The sequence below is a fragment of the Thunnus thynnus genome, chromosome 1 (assembly GCF_963924715.1).
Source record: "Thunnus thynnus chromosome 1, fThuThy2.1, whole genome shotgun sequence".
Lineage (NCBI taxonomy): Eukaryota > Metazoa > Chordata > Actinopteri > Scombriformes > Scombridae > Thunnus > Thunnus thynnus.
In genome coordinates this window covers 38,136,348-38,151,265 of record NC_089517.1, presented here as the reverse complement: position 1 = coordinate 38,151,265, position 14,918 = coordinate 38,136,348, and the positions used below count along the sequence as shown (strand labels likewise).

The window sequence follows — 14,918 nt, the reverse complement described above, 5'->3', positions numbered from 1 at the left end:
ATGACGAAGCAGAAAGCTCATCGAGACATGTCCCCCACCCTGAGTCTCGATCCCCGGGTTCTTAGATGCTCCAGCCTCTTTGTGATTCCATTTGGTCCCGGTCATCCCCATGCCATCAACCCCCTTCATCCCTCTCCTCGACCCCATCATCCCACCATACACGACCTGTACCAACCTTCAGCTCCCATTCATCCCCCGGCAATCGACCCCCTTCTTCCCTCTCCTCGACCCCCATCCAGCCCACCATACACTATCCTCATCCAATCCTGAACCCTCTCGACAATCCAAATAAAATTACTTTTTATACCGTTCAAATGGCGTGGTCTTTGTTAGTGAACTTGTAGTTTTAAGTGAAATGTTTCTTCATTTATATGATGAATTGCCACGAAAGTCATACATTCAGACTTTCACGGTCCCTGCAGGGTGAATTGTAATTACTTCGATAATCTCTTAACTTTTCTTATAGCACCGTCATGAAGTCAAAATTTTAATTTGTCCAATACTTCGGTTTATGGCCAAAAATGTGCACAAAGAAAGATATTCCCATCAGCCTCAGCTGTACTTTTTGTTTAGTGCTAATAAATTTGCTAAACTCAGATGGTGAACAAACCTGCTAAAGATCAGTATGTTAGCATTGTCAATGTGAATATGTTAGCATGCTGATGTTAGCATTTTGCTCAAAGCACTGCTCTGCCTTGGTACAACCTCACAGAGCTGCTAGCATGAAGAAAGAAGACCGAAGACTCTTTGTCTTGTTAAAGCACATTTAAATACACTATATTTGTGGACATTCACAAACAGCATATACTATACTGTATTTATGCACATTTTTCACATTAGTGTAATAGCAGCAAGAGGATAATCTGTACAATCTCTCACTGACAGTGAAATGTGTCTTTTAAGGTTTACTATCCTAAGAAAAAGATGAGTGTCTTGTACACTAACAAAGGTAAAAAATAAACAATTATTTTGTTTTCACACAAAAAACTACAACTTCATGAACTTAGTGTAGCGTAGCAGAAGGCTACGGAAGAGCATTGTGTTATGGGCGGATGTGGTATGTTTGACTACTGTTTTGGGTCGTCTGCCGTCAGTGGGCTTCATTCCATTTCAAATTGCCGCAACCTGAATCCAAACGTCACCATTTCTGTTAAGACAAGGCATTTTATAGTCTGTGCTCATTTAATTTTATATTTATATATAAAGCACTCAAAGGCAAATTTGTGATTTGTGATATTGGCCTTTACAAATAAAACTGACTTGACTTGAATTGACTTGACATTCTTTGTCATGCTTATGGTGCATCTGACTACAGTCACCGCAAAAAAAATTGAGCTCTCAGCAGTTGTGTGTTAAGGTGTAGTGGCTAACAGCATCACTCACCAAAAAACCTACTGACTGAATGACTAGCAACATCAGGGCTTGCCTTGCCTGAGGTGAAAACTCAAGCAATGACAGCAGGTAGTTATTGACTTACCCAACATGTGTTTATTTCCCACTAATCTATCTTCTATCTAAACACTGTTGCTGGGGTTTTATTGATAATTCACATGCCCACTCTCATTGTGTTGCTAACATCGGGGAAAGCTGCAAGTGCTGAAAGTGAATAAAGCCTTTCTCTCCTTCACCAACTCTAATTGTGTTGTTAATATTGAGGCATGCGATGAAAGTGTTTAAAGTTTGCACTTCAAATTTAGGACAAGCACCGGAGGATCTGGAGATTGCAGTTGATTCGACAAAAATCCTTTCCTGGTTCGACTGTAGCTCACTACACTGCTTGCCACAAGCTACTGCTGGGTTTTTTTTCTTACTATACTGCACACCTTCTACACATGTGTGAGTTACAGGATTATGGCAGAAGAGACAGCTCATTTATTTTTATATTTCAAAGAATATGTGGCTGAGGATATTTAATATGAAATCATCTTTCTTAAAAACAGAGTCTTCCTCAAATAATATAAAGCCACGTCACCCAATAAAGCACTCCAACATTGTGTGTGTGTAAATGGGATGAGGTTATCAAACTGAACTTTACATTCCCCTCATTTAATGCCTGCACTTGTCACTTACATATATTTCATCAAACTGGACTTAAGATTGTGCAGTACATTCACATCATTTAATTATTTATGCACATGTCACATTTAATTGTTGCTCTTATCACCTTTATACATTTCATACACTTCATTTCTTTGTCCATAGCAAAATCCATATTTCCTTTGTACAGTCAATATTGAAGTTTTATATCCCATTTCAAAACTATTAGTATTCTGTTCTGTAAATAGATTTTAAAATTTCAATTTAATTTTAATATTACTTTATTTCATGATTATTATTATTACCTTACTTTTGTCTATTTTTATTCCTTCCTTTAAATTCAGTAATTCAAAATAATAGTAAGGGGGAAGGATATACAACTTAGAATGGTTGCATTTTGTATTTATTTTAAATAAGTTTTTTTCTTTTCAAAATACATATTTTACTGCTGTATGGTGATGGGACTCATCAAAAGTTTCTGAGGAAATAAACCATTCAAACCTGCCTATTCAGTTTGTTTTGGAATGTGTTAAATGAAAGAAGCCCCTATTGTCAGCCTATCAGAATTTTGCTCCTCAACAGTTGCTGGAAGGAAAATGTCTGCTTTCAGCTCTGTGATTGGTGGTCCAGCTATAATTTTACAGATGGCTGAGTAATTCAAATGACAGTAAAATTGACCAATCATAATCATATCTTCCCCCTAAGTGGGCCGGCTTTGTTGTCGCTACTTTATGACAAATTCAGTCCGCTGTGAACTCTGAGAGGGTCTGCACCATTAACACGCTGGTACACCTGTGCTGTGCTGAATAGGCAGAGTCTGCACACCATTCGACAGTTACCGTAGCCAGCAGACAGATTACACTCCATTCAAACAGTTTTCCCAGCCTTTGACATTACGTGTTAAATGGTGCAACAGCGCACTGAAATCACAAGCTAGCAGGAAAAAAACAGCTAAACAAGCCAGGAGTTACCATGGCTAGTGAGGATTATCCATGCCTTTTTCAAGATTAACTTTTAATGAAAAGTTGGAGTTAATTTGCAAAGGAAGACCTACACCAGAGATGATGAAGAAAACCAATGTTTTTTTCAACTCTACTTTTTTTCAAGTGACTCTGTTGTGTATGTTATGGATTATATGGAAAAACGGTCATCAATATGCACATGTTACTAATGTTGGCTGTGTGCGCGCTGTGATGTATGTGTGTTTCTGTGTGTGTGTGTGTAAGCTTATTAAATTTTGTTGGTTTTGTGTGGTAGGAGGGTGGCTGTCATGCACCCATATTCAACTGAAGTGCACAAAGCTTGTGTGATGATGTGATTATTTGCATTTTGCTCAAGAAATTAGCTGTTTGTTTTGGTGATAATTCTCACTCCCTCTGTGCTGTTTGCTCGTTACATTGGTTGGACCAAGTTAGCATCTTATTTTTGTTTCAGAGCTGGTATTGTCATAGGTAACCTTTGCAGTACTACAAGAGAGGACACAATAAGTTGGGCTGGTAGTTTGTGTTTTTCCCAACAAGGGAAGGGAGGTCAGAGAGCCAAGGTTCAAGAGTCACGGTTCGCTCTTAAACGTAATGGTTGGAAAAGGTCAGCTTGCTTTTTATTTTTTCCAATACTACCTAACTTTGGTGTGAATATAATTAAATAAGGTTATTTATGGTGGAGGGAGGGTCATGCATTTCTCCCAGTCTCAGCCTCAGGGAGGCTCAAGGAAAAATATTTGTAGCTCTGGGGAGGGTCATGATAAAAAAAAAAACAAAGTCACACCCAAGCCACCCCCCTCCCTCTGATTAATAACAAACAGTCCCTAAATAAAAGTTTTGTAGAGTAATGCAAATCAGACTATCTTCATCTTTATAGTACCGGTCCATGAGGCTCATGGGTAATGTAGCCGCTTCCTCAATTGACAAACAACCTTTATTTCTCAGAATCAAAGGAGAATAATTAACCGATGGTCTTAACATTAACCTGTCATATTGTTGTGTTATCAAGGACACTTTTTGTTTTTGTGCTGAGAAATGTTAAGGATATCATTAAAAGAACACCTTAACATGGTGACAGGAAGGAAAATACTTCAAGGTGGCAGGTCCTCATTGATACACATTGATGTGGTGAAATTTTTACTTTACAAATTATGGACATGGCAGATTTGCACGGGATTAAGATCACAGACAACCTCCACAATTAATACAAATTACTAGAGGTCCCCAGGTGATACTAGTCCTGGGCTTCAGTCAGTATCCTGAAACTCACACATGTGTAGAAGGTGTGCAGTATAGTAAGAAAAAAAAAACCAGCAGTAGCTTGTGGCAAGCAGTGTAGTGCGCTACAGTCGAACCAGGAAAGGATTTTTGTCGAATCAACTGCAATCTCCAGATCCTCCGGTGCTTGTCCTAAATTTGAAGTGCAAACTTTATACACTTTCATCGCATGCCTCAATATTAACACAATTAGAGTTGGTTAATGAGAGAAAGGCTTTATTCACTTTCAGCAGTTTTCCCCAATGTTCGCAACACAATGAGAGTGGGCATGTGAATTATCAATAAAACCCCAGCAACAGTGTTTAGATAGAAGATGGTGTGGATCGTAACATTAGTGGGAAATAAACACATGTTGGGTAAGTCAATAACTACCTGCTGTCATTGCTTGAGTTTTCACCTCAGGCAAGGCAAGCCCTGATGTTGCTAGTCATTCAGTCAGTAGGTTTTTTGGTGAGTGATGCTGTTAGCCACTACACCTTAACACACAACTGCTGAGAGCTCAATTTTTTTTGCGGTGACTGTAGTCAGATGTACCATAAGCATGACAAAGAATGTCAAGTCAAGTCAATTCAAGTCAATTTTATTTGTAAAGGCCAATATCACAAATCACAAATTTGCCTTTGGGTGCTTCACAGTCTGTACAGCAATACAACATCCCCTGTTCTTAGACCCTCGAATAAGGAAATACTCCATAATGACAAGGGATATCACAACAATAGAACCAAAGTAAAGTCATTTAACATAATTTGAAGACATGTTTCTTTTCCTCTTTGTCCCAGTATGTGTTGAAGTCCCTTCAAATAGTGTTTCCTTCCTTTGAGAATAGTGCAGTACCCTCACGTCTTGCTTTAAATACTACTGTGATTAATGTGGTGGATGGTAAGGTGTGGCCTGCGTTTACATAGCACCCTTCTAGTCTTCCGACCACTCAAAGCACTTTTACACTACATACCACATTCACCCATTCACACACATTCATATGCTGATGGCAGAGGCTGCCATGCAAGGTGCCTGCTCATGAGTAGGAATCTAATCATTCACACACACACTCACACACCGATGGCGCAGACATCGGGAGCAATTTGGGGTTCAGTATCTTGCCCAAGGACACTCTGACATGCAGACTGGAGGAGCCAGGAATCGAACCACCGATCTTCCACTAATCGGAAGATCGGTGGTTCGAGCCCCATGGGTATTTACAATGAACAGTTTGGGTAACCATTTTACCATTTACCAAGGTTGACTAGCCTGGAGGTCTGATTGACTGACTGCTAGTGTTTCTGGGCCCACCAGACTTATTTTAGCGACGTCACCATGTTCCCAAATCTCATCAATTAACTTGGTGAGAACAATGTTATTATTAAACAGGAACGATGTCTTCAAGCACAAGCTGTATATACAGGATATTCATGGTCACCACAGACTCTTTCTGTATCCTCCACAGACTCAAAACATTATGTGCCTTTAAGGACTCAGTGTCCTGGTGAAGCGACTGAACTGGAAATATCTGCTTAACAGGTACAGTATCAGAAGTTTTTTGCAGGATATCCCTCCCTTGATCATTAGAATATGATGTGTGAGTTGAACAGATATACAGCTCTGATTAAACAGTCTCATTAACCCCAGCAGCAAGCAGCTGCTCTCTACAGGGATCACATACTGGATTCTTTTTTCCTTTTAATGATCAGATTTCAGCTGCAAGGTATTACCATATTTCAAAGATGCTGTCAAATTTTGTCTTGTTAGATGTTAAATGAAGCTTACCCTCCATTGAGGCAGCGCCGTAGAGAATAGGAAGCTCCTCCCCCACAGGTCCGAGAGCAGTCGCTCCATGTTCCCCAGGCGTCCCAACCAATGTCCCTGTCTTCATCTGAACGAGTCATCCTGGACGTCTACAGAAGGGAAAATACCAAGTAAAAATCACATTCATATTAAGCTAATTAGCATTAGCAAACAATTCGCTGCCAGCACAAAATATTCATACTGAACATATGCGAAGTGTTCAATGTCAGCATATTAATTTGTTCCTGACTAAAGTCTCAACATTTTTAGCCATACTGAAAAGCCTGAAATATGTCAAGAACTATTGGATGGATTGTCATGAAATTTGGTACAGATATTCATTTTGCTCACAAGATGAATTGGTATAACTTTAAGAGTGTATGAACCCTGCAGCTTCACTGTGAGGACGGGACTTCTGGAAGGATGCATACTGTCGAAAAGGCAGTTGCTGGTCAGTAAATACATTCAAACATCTACTATGTTGTTACTCCCTGACTGTTTCTTTTTAACTTGTGATTCTAATTTGACTTGTGTTCAGTAGGTCTGGTTTAATTATAACTGCTGTGTGGCTGTTACGGACCATGCAATGAGGCAACGAGGAAGCATAAGTTGTAGACAGCAAAATGGGTTTTATTTACCCAAAAAATGCAAAAAAACAAACAAAGAAGCAAAAAAACACTATAAACCAAGAATTTAATAACTAGGCCCACAGTATAAAAGAGGTCAACAAAATATAACTGTACTCAATGAACAAACTGACCTAACACAATGACACAAGGGAACAAACAGTAAGTCTATATAACAAAACTGAGTACACCCCTGTGCAATATCACTAAAATATTAAATGACTCAAAATTGTGTCATCTTACAATAATCATAGTATTTTTACAGTGAAGTGTAGGGTATTTGATCTTATTTATAATTAAAAACAAATAGGTTAGATAGTTTATTGAAAATACAGGCTTCAAAGTACAACCTCAATGCAACAAAAGTGAGTAAACCTGTGACCACAGAAAGAAAGATTATTACACCTGTGACTTCCAATTAAGACTAACTGCCTGAACAAGGTTATAAAAGAACCTGTGAACCCCACAACTTCCTCACTTTTAGCCTGGGATGTGTGTGATGCAACATGACTCCATATGGTGATGAATTGCCTAAACAAGTAAAAAACCAGACTGTGAGACTTCATAAAAATGAGAGAACGTACAAGACCATCAGTAGGCTACTGAACAGAAGCCAAAACACAGATGCAGCAGTGGTTAGGAGGTACAGGAGCCATACTAGCAATACCAGAAGGTGCAGAGGAAAAAATGACAGTACGCACAATTCACTATTTATGCAACCTTGCACTGAAAAACAGACAAGCAAGTGCTTCTGACTTGACACAAGGATTATCTGTGGTTGGTGTTTCAGTGACTGCTCATGCATTGCATGAAGTCAACCTCTACAGTCAACGTCCAAAAACCATTGCTCACAAAACTGCAAGATTAAACTTTGCCAAAGTGAAAAGCCAAAGTTAAAAGAGGCCTGGTGAATATTGGCAGCACATTCTTTGGTCAGATGAAACCAAAATAAATTGGTTTGGATCAGATGAGGTCCAGCATGTTTGGTGTGGACCTGGCCAGGACTACCACAGTGACTGCATAGTGCTGACTGTGAAACATGGAGGTGGGAGTGTGCTGATATGAGGCTGCATGAGTGCAAAAGGTGTAGGGGAGATGACAATTATAGATGGCACTATGAATGCAAGTTTGTATACCCAAATACTGAATGAAAAGACTCCCAGTCTGAAGAAGGTTGGCAGGAGAGGAATTTTCCAACATGACAGTGATCTCAAACACACTGCAAAAAATCACACAAGAGTTTTTAAAGAAGAAAAAGAGCAACAAAACCCCTCCAGCAAAGAACAGCTGAAAAGAATTATCTGTGCAGAGTGATAGAACATCTCTCCACAGATTTGTGCAAGACTGGTATCCATGCCCAGGAGGATCCAATCTGTCATCAGAAATAATATATTAAAAAATAAAAGAATGGAGTCTCACTAATGAAGGGTGTGCTGACAGTTAAGTTACTAAGTTATCAAGTGAATTGGCTTAATTCTTCTTTTCTTTTTTTTTGTCGACAAACAAATACATTTGTATTAAATGGACAGGATTTTTAATTACATAACATTTTAGTGATATTGACCAGAAGCGTGCTCAGTTTTGTTATATACTATATATAGTGGCTTGGCAAAACCAAATAATATATTCATACAAAGGGGTAGACAATATGAACAAAATGGTGTTTTGACTTGTTTTTAATTTCCTTATAGATTAAAATGTATAATTTATTTATATCCTTAATTTCCTTATAGGACAAGTGAGGCTATTCAGAAATGCCATATTTTTCGGTTCTGCTGATTTTAGTGTGTGGATGTCTATGTGTTCTAGTTTGACAGAGTTAGGATTTTGCGATTAAGGGGTACGAATTTTGATGCAGATTGCATCCCTCTGGCACAAAGGGTTAACAGAAAAATGTATTCAAGAGTCAGAAAGTTGGTGTATCTTTAAACTACTATTCAAAGCATGATCACCTGTAATGCACAGCACTTCCTTTGATTTGTGTAAATGGTGTCACCGTCACATCACAATTAGATCTGGGTTTGATTTTAGTCAGAAAACCAACAAACCCAACTAAGGGAGAAACTGCAGCAGGGTTTCTAAACCAAGTAGGTGTGAAAAATACTCGACAATAAAATCTTGATAAAATGAAAGCTTAAAGCTTAAAGGCCCAGTGGGACATACTGAAAGTGTGCCATGCTGGCAGAGATCATTCTGTTCAGTTACAGATAATACATCCACACTGAGCGAGCACAGCAGAAGTTCAGCTCAGTCTGGTTTGGATTGGAGTGACAGAAAAGTAACAAAATCCGCTTTTAAGACAGCTGTCAACTGACTCAACGTAGGAACAGAAGAAACACTTAAAGCACACATGCCTACAGTAGACTGACACATGCACACACCTGAGAGGAATACACACATCTCCTGCAAAACAAACAAAAATCACTAATAGCCAGAATGCCACTCAGATCAAATCGGGATATAGATTTCTCTTAAGCCTCAATCCTCACCTAAAACCCTCTCAGAGGTTTCTTGTATGTTTTCACAGCGTAGTGGTTTCCAATACACAGCACTCAAAACTCTCTTTCGTCTTTCACTATAACTCTCCAAGCATCAGAATTGCCATGATGATCATCTGAAGTTGTAACTCCATCCCACATGTGAGGGGTGCTTTCACTTTACTTCACTTCACAGGGCCTCTTTCACACATACTTCCCAGTAAATTACTGGGATAACCTTTCCGGCACCACTAGTGATTTTCACTATTCACACATGCAGCTACATTCAGGAACATTTTCATCTTGTGCCTTTTCACACACTATAGCAATACTAAATAGATGGTCAAGGGACAGTCCACCAGATGTTGGTCATGCAACACTTATGGATGCCAACCAACATAAAACAGGAGAAGAAGAAGATGAGGCAAGGTTGGATGTACGTGCATGCGTCTCTCATTTTTTTTTGGAACATGCTGGGCGAGGAGCTGTTTGGCACCAATGTTCTTGTAATGTATTTGTAATGTATATGAGACAAAACACCCATGAAAGCATTGGCAAGGCAATCTCAAACAAGTCACACATTCAAATATCATCAGTGAAGTCTAGTGATTGGTTGGCTCACTCCATGTGAACGTGTCTTTTGTCAAACAGATGTAACCCTTTACATGCTTGTCCCTGCAATGTTACTGCTTTCATTTACAACGCAGCTGTACAGGCATTTTCCCTGAAATGTTACTAGGTCTTGAGTTGGGAAATTGGCGGTACAGATTTCCCTGAATATCGATCTCTGCTCCCATTCACACATGACCCCATGCAGGAAATGTTCCTGAACATTGCAGGGATAGACTGCATGTGTGTGAAAGCGGCTTTAGGATGCTGTAAAAGCTGTGCTGGAACTGTGGTGCAGGCCAAACAGCTGGACCATGGCTGCATTAAAAATTGGCAAACCGCAGAATTTTGTGAGAGTAGATGTGATTTTAACATGAATTCAAAAGCTTAACTATTATTAAATCTATGTTGATTGCTGTCAAGAAAGCAATCTTCTGATCTATATAAGTGAAGTAAAAATTTATTATAAGATAATTTGGTAACCACAGTAAAACATGCATATTAGCACGAGAATCTTAAAGTGGCAGGGAGTTGAAACAGAGGTGTTTTGTGCATTTTAGCAGTTCCTCAATAAAATGCAAGTGATTTGACCACACATTCTTCCCCATATGGTTCAAGATGTCCCGCTTTTGTCCTATTTCTATCGACTCAACTGTTATTATTGATGATACATGAGGTCAAGTTACAGTTTAGACTAATAATTTTCATAATAAGTTATTTCTTAGTGAGCTCTTTGTGCCTTAAAACCCCTTTTTTCATATGTTTGGGTTATGAGCCATGCTGGTTTCAACAATATTAAACTGTTGTCAGCCACAGATTTTGTCCACAATCCCATCAAAATGCCTGGCTAGTAATCCAGCCATGGTTATGTTGTAGGGCTGCCCAAAAAAAGTGTTGCTTTCAAAGAAAGTTTCTTCACCCATTTTCTAAGCTTTAATTTACAGTATGATACATTTTTCATAATGACATCTGTAAAAGCTGGTTCTAGGGCTGTTGAAAATTAAAAAGCCCTGATTTATCTTGATGCATCATTTTGAGGCTGGATAGTAAACTGCATTGACTTGAAAAATCTAATTCAATCATAATCAATAAATATTGCATAAAAGTACCATTCCGCTCATGTTTACACAGCTGAGAAATATGATCAGAGTACTGGTTTTGACTGGTTAGATTTAGAAAATTCTAAGAGCTCTCTGTTCTAGAGTTTACTGTAATAGAGAGAAAGTGCATACAAGACGAAGTTGTTCAATAAACACTAAACTATTGTTATCTGAGGCTTAAGTATGGACTTGAAAATAATTGTATTTGTAAAGAAGCATATTTTAATAAAGCCACATAAGGGTTAAAACATTGCTTAATTCACTTAGGGAATTTATCATCAAGTGTGAGAATACTTACATGTGTTTTTGTTGACTGAATCAGTGCAGTTGTTTTTTTCCCCATTATCCATAATGTCACACTGTTAGGAGGGTTCAAAATTACTCATGTTAAACTGAATTGGATCGTGCACAGAATGTGAGATTTGATGATGCACCTAATCTCACTGAACTAATCTAAATCAATTTAAATAATTACACTCTATAGCTGCTTCACCGCTGAACCACAATGTAGTACTGTTATAAAATTCAGTCATAATTCAGTCTAAAACTATAAAAATGTCACTGGTTATGTTGGAAACATGAATATTTGTGGTGCGTTGATATGACATTAACCCTTTGGGTGACCACAGTAGAAAAAATATAAGACACTTGTGTATGAAATTTAAAAGGAAGCTTTAATTGAGAGTATTATTCCTCTCCTAAGCATGAGGGAACATACTTTTAGAACCAGAATAAAACTCTTTTAACTACAGCTGATAAAGAAATACATCTCCCTTCTGACACAACTTTTCACCATTTTCTGAAGGCAGATATGAAGCGCAGATATTTTAATCCTGCAATCCTGCAAACTGTCAATTTCATGATCTGGAATTCTTTTTTATCAACTGCAAACCCTTCTACTCCCCCCATCAGTTCTTGTCCTTCATACTGGTCGGTGTTTACAGTCCACCGCAGGCCAACGTACAGGAGGCACAGCACAAACTCGCCGACCAGATACTGTGTGTGGAGTGGACAAACCCAGACTCCTTCGTTATTGTCCTCAGCGACTTAAACAAAGTTGATTTAAGCCACGACCTCCCCAAATATTAACAGTTTATTAAATGCCCGACCAGAGAGCAGAATACTTTGGATCACTGTTACACTACTATCAGCAGTGCCTACCATACTGTCCCCTGTGCTGCACTGGGCCACTCTAACCATGTAAAATGAGGTGGACCATGTCCAACCTCAGATCCAACACAGACTCACTCATGGGCCCCCTGCAGTTCACCTACAGAGCCAACAGATGTGTAGATGACACCGTCAACATTGCTCTCCACTTCATCCTCCAGCACCTGGACTCTTCAGGAACCTGTGCTAGGATCGTGTTTGTGAACTTCAGCTCTGCCTTCAACACAATCAGCCTGGTTCTTCTGCAGGATCAGCTCTCCCAGCTGAATGTATCTGACTCCACCTACAGATGGATCATAGTCTTCCTGTCTGACAGGAGGCAGCATGTGAAGCTGGGGAAGCGCGTCTCCGACTCCCTAACCATCAGCACCTGCCCCCCTAAAGGCTGCGTCTTTTCTCCCCGTACACCAACAGCTGCACCCCCAGTCATCAGTCCATCAAGCTCCTAAAGTTTGCGGATGACACCACCCTCATTTGGCTCATCTTTGGTGGGGATGAGACCACCCACAGGGAAAGATTGACCATCTGGTGACCTGGTGCAGACAAAACAACTTGGAGCTCAGTGCTCTTAAGAAAGTGGAGATGGTTGTGGATTTCAGAAGGAACGCAGCCACACCTGCCTCGATCTACCTGTGTGACTCCCCAGTCAACATTGTGGAGTCTTTCTGCTTCCTGGAAACCATCATCACCCAGGACCTCAAGTGGGAGCAGAACATCAGCAGCTTCACCAAGAAGGCTCAGAAGAGAATGCACTTCCTGTGGCAGCTGAAGAAGTTCAACTTGCCATAGTCAGTTATGATGCACTTCTACACCGCCATCACTGAGTCCTTCCTCACCTCCTCCATCACCATCTGGTATAACTGCCAAGGACAAGGGCAGACTGCAGCGTAACATCCGTTGTGCTGAGAAGGTGATCTGCTGCAACCTGCCGTCCCTTCAGGACCTGCATGCCTCCAGAACACTGAGGCGAGCAGGTAAGATCATGGCCAGGTTATTTCCGTTTGCAGCCAGCCTCATCAACAAGGCACGGGACCCCCCTGACACGCGCTCTAGCCCACCCATGGACATTACACGTTATATTAATGTAAAATCCCATAATTTTATATTTTCACACCTGTGATCTTTGATCTAACATGGTGCATTACATTAACAAACTTGTATTATTATTATTATTATTATTATTATTATTATTATTTTCAGACTGCATATATTGTTTACACTATGTACATTTGCACATTCTCTTCAATTTAAAATTTAAACCTGTAGCAGCTCATCTCACTGTATAGTTTACATATTTCTTACTGTAAATTTCTTTCTTTCTTTTTTTATATTATTTAGGATTATATAATTTTGTGTATATTTTTGACTGTTATGCACCACAACACCAAGGCAAATTCTTTGTATGTGTAAACTTACTTGGCAATAAACCTGGTTCTGATTCTGAAGGTTGGATTAACCTATTTAAGGGGGCCCTGGCAGGAACATTTACTGCTAGATGCCTACAAGCCTCCAAATTCCTGCCATCTGACTACTGTGTTACGTACCCTGTTAATCCAGTGTTGGACATAGATTATAACTGTAAAGAAAAGAATATACCAAATGAAAGACTGTTCACATTCAAAGTTCTCAAAGAAATGCTCTGTGTTGAAGGCTATAAATTCCCACAGTAAAAACACCACACAAAGAATATTTAATAACTTCAAGCTACTGCCGGTTAGCAAATACAGACGGACAATCCAAGAAGCAGCCAGATTCAGAAGTTCACAGCTGATGGATCACATCATATATAGGCTTTTAAAATCAATAAAGTCCCACAGTTGAATTCCAGTAAAGCATTCACAGCAGAAGGACCAGGCTGTTGAGGCATTACAGCCTTAATGTCTGTAATCTCTGCAGCCTTACAGAATACATGTCAGAAAATATTCTGCTGAAAAGTTCATACAGATGTGAAAAGGATATAAAAATACTTGAAACCTGAGATTAACTATTGGGCATAATTTTGTTCTTTTCTCTCATAGTATCCATCAAATTTATAAAAAGAATACACAAGTTTACACAGAATGTGTGCAAACTGCTTTTGTTAAGTTTTGTAGGAATATCTGTGAAAGGCCAGGTAAGTAGAAGTAGTGATGGTTGATTACTAAACTTTACACAGAGAGAACCTAGTTGGGGGCATGTGCTAACCATTTCCACCATGCCAACTGGCATCAAATGAGCTCAATAATATGAGGCTGAAATAAGGAAATGTGGTGCAGCATAGCACAGGGGATGGTAAGGTCAGTTGGTCTCTATTTCTTTCCAAAATGGTCCAGACTGGAATGTTACTAATACTGCTAAATGGGTGCCATGAAATTTTGTACAGACATTCATGTTCCCCTCAAGATGAATTGTAATAACTGGTGATCCCCATCCAGCACCATTATGGCAACACGTTCTCACTCCCAACTCGTCACATATTGAAGCCTGGTCAGGACCCCCTGGCATCACTTTTTAACGCACTGGGTACCTCTTTAGTGTCATTTTTCGACACATAGTATCATGGTAGTCATTGTTAAAAAATAATTATATTTTATGGTGTGACAACGCGGTGGTAAGGTTAAGCCACAAAAACCACTTGGTTAGGGCTAGAGAAAGATCACGGTTTGGGTTAGAATAAAAAATAAAATATAATAAAATACAATAAAAATGTTAAGGTGGTCTTGAACTGTGCTCTGTGCTGACTCTGTGCTGATTTCCAACTTGCTGCCAACAACATTACAAGCCATCCACCAACCCCTCCACCTCCTAATAAGAAAGTCAGCTTATATAGATGTCATGTGAAGTATGTCACTTCAGAAATGTTGATATGATACGTAT

At 39.4% G+C, this 14,918-nt stretch overlaps 1 protein-coding gene across 4 annotated transcripts in view; it reads right to left on the bottom strand.

The window, feature by feature from the left end:
- adamtsl3 (ADAMTS-like 3) overlaps positions 1-14,918 on the bottom strand; it is a 301,025-nt gene that overhangs the window by 156,952 nt on the left and 129,155 nt on the right. For all 4 annotated transcript variants that reach the window (XM_067597526.1, XM_067597542.1, XM_067597552.1 and 1 more), the window contains one exon: positions 6,063-6,190. In XM_067597526.1, coding sequence (XP_067453627.1) covers positions 6,063-6,190 — 128 coding nt within the window. The remainder of the gene's footprint in view (positions 1-6,062; positions 6,191-14,918) is intronic.